Raw genomic sequence first — 2,500 nt, 5'->3', positions numbered from 1 at the left:
GAGCCGCTTCACTGCGAGCGTCAGTCGCCAACCAACCGTCAAAGGGTAAAGATTCGCTACCGCCTCTCCTGAGAAACTTCGCAAAACCTCAATAATTTCTTCAAAATGGTGAACCTTGGCGACGTATTCCCCAACTTCAAGGCCGAGAGTACCATCGGGGAAATCGAACTCCACACTTTCTTGGGAGACAAGTGAGAATTAGATTATGTTTGTTCTGAGTGACTGGCGACTCCCAAAGCCGGCTATGTCATTTCTCATGAAATATTTGTTTTTCTTCAGTGTAAGTTACTGCTGTGTGTCTTAGAGGAGTCTGTAGTGTGGTTAGAGTTGGTTTTCACTGAAGAGATGTGGTGACAGTAATTAGAGACATTAATATAGCTGTTTATTAGGAGGAGCCTCTTCCTGTCACACCCACGGATCGCCCTACGCATATCTATCTTTTATTTTTTATCTTTTTTATTACGTATTTGTCCTTGCTTTACACTTTTGACTTGTACTGTTGTGACTTTTCTTTGGTGAAAGGGAATGAAAGATGAATGGTGGTAATAAAAAAACATGTGTTGTATGGGTTGATAAAGGAATTTTTTTTTTTTTTTTATCAGAACGAACTTCGTAACCTTGACCTTGAGAAAAATGTGATACAGAATATTTTGCGAGTTGGTTTTAGGGATAACCCGTTTCAGAGTTGATTCAGATTTACAGTGTTTTGGAAATAACCCAAAGATACAATTATAGGAACGATTTTGCAAAATTCACTTCTATACTTAGTAATTGTGCACATAGTAGCAAGTTTTCGCTGTAACTTCTGTGTTCCAGTGCACAGTTTTAGTGCTTGACAGTCCTTACATTCAGTAAACTTTCATTTTCAACCAGTTCCAGACTTCTGAAGCATTTTTTTTTTCTTTCGTTCTTTTTTAAGAATATTCCTTAGTTTTTTAGTGCCTGTTATACTGTGGTTTTCTGTCGCAATTGACTTGGTAATGAGTGACAAACCTTTATTCCCCAATGCCAAAGTTGATAAAATCTGGTATGTGACCGAGAGTGACACACCCTCCAGAGATGAACTCCCAAAACCAGGGCATAATGACCAGATATGTTATAAATTGGTTTATTTGCGAAAGGATGAGATTTAGAGAGCTTGTGAAAATTACTTAGTTATTCCTTCAGATCGTAATCTCATTTCTAGACCTCTTCAAGGTCACTGAAGGAAGTCGGAGCACATACTTCTTTACGCAAACCAACTTGTGCTTGATAACACTAATAAAGCATAATGTGAACTAGATAAAGTATTTTCATAAAAGAAAGCAATACATATTTAGATGTCTCCATATCTGTTACTGTAATTCACTGATCAAAGATAGACTAGGCTATTGTAATAATTATACATTCATTTAATGTAATTTTAGTCACACTATCATATCAATATTAAACTCATAGACATCTGAGGAGAAGACATAGAAACAAGCTCCATGAAGGAAGAGCATAAGCCTCGCTGTTTATAAATTAGTATGAGACTCGTTATATCAAATGTTACATTTTGCTGTAGAAGCGTAAGGCTTCTCACAGTCCAGGCAGTGAACATAAGGTTTGCTGGCCATTAACCCAATGTCTGCAGGTGGCAAGACTACAATGCCATGCCCGCTGTAATAAAAGTTTATCTATTGTCTTTACACATAGGGTGGACAAGCCCTCTCTCTCATTTGCATATAGCAGAGAATGATGTGGTGTATTATAATAATCCTTTAAGTGTTGAATTACTTAGGGTCGACAGAGTATAATGACAGCCTATTGTTCAAAGGTCCATGTATACAAATACTATTGTTAATATATCATTTGCAACCTTAAGTGTAGTGCTTGGGTGACCATTTATTTTTAGATTACTTACCATATATTTTATTTACATTTATTTTATTAAAAACAAAAACAAACTTGCCATTTGGTACTTTCTATTTTTCTTGGTCCTTATTTCTGTGTAGTGTTTTTCAGCAATATATTTGTATGTTTTTTTTTTTTCAGATGGGGCATCCTGTTCTCCCACCCAGCTGACTATACTCCAGTCTGCACAACAGAGCTGGGAAGGGTAGCCAAGCTGGCTCCTGAATTCACAAAGAGGAATTTTAAGATGCTGGCCATTTCTTGTGACAATGTGGAGGATCATCTTGGCTGGATTAAGGTACTTTTTTTCCTCTTTCTTTTTCTTTCTTTTCTGCAGTATGTTAACTTTATCATTTGGTTCCTCCTCTCTTGCTTTTTTTTTTTTCTGGTCTCAAATATTTTATCAAATCAAAGTCTTATTAAATATAATATTGTAAAACTATACTCTATATTTTTCTTTTAAATTTCTCCTTGTAGGATATCCAGGCTTACAACTCCCTCACAGGAGACTTCCCCTACCCCATTATAGCCGATGAGAAACGTGAATTGGCTGTCAAGCTTGGCATGCTTGACCCAGAGGAGAAGGACGCTGCAGGTATGCCCCTGACAGCCCGTGCTGTCTTCA

General features: G+C 37.1%; 1 protein-coding gene across 1 annotated transcript in view; it reads left to right on the top strand.

Moving 5' to 3' along the window:
• The first annotated feature begins 10 nt into the window (after window positions 1-10).
• LOC125031818 (peroxiredoxin-6-like) overlaps window positions 11-2,500 on the top strand; it is a 3,551-nt gene continuing 1,061 nt past the window's right edge. Inside the window, exons 1-3 of the mRNA XM_047622776.1 lie at window positions 11-191; window positions 2,017-2,173; window positions 2,353-2,500. The exon at window positions 2,353-2,500 is cut by the window's right edge and continues 67 nt beyond it. Of these exons, the coding sequence (XP_047478732.1) occupies window positions 106-191; window positions 2,017-2,173; window positions 2,353-2,500 (391 nt within the window). The 5' untranslated portion in view covers window positions 11-105. The remainder of the gene's footprint in view (window positions 192-2,016; window positions 2,174-2,352) is intronic.

Source organism: Penaeus chinensis, chromosome 13, assembly GCF_019202785.1.
Source record: "Penaeus chinensis breed Huanghai No. 1 chromosome 13, ASM1920278v2, whole genome shotgun sequence".
In the NCBI taxonomy this organism is placed as follows: domain Eukaryota; kingdom Metazoa; phylum Arthropoda; class Malacostraca; order Decapoda; family Penaeidae; genus Penaeus; species Penaeus chinensis.
This window is presented reverse-complemented; position numbering and strand designations above follow the sequence as displayed.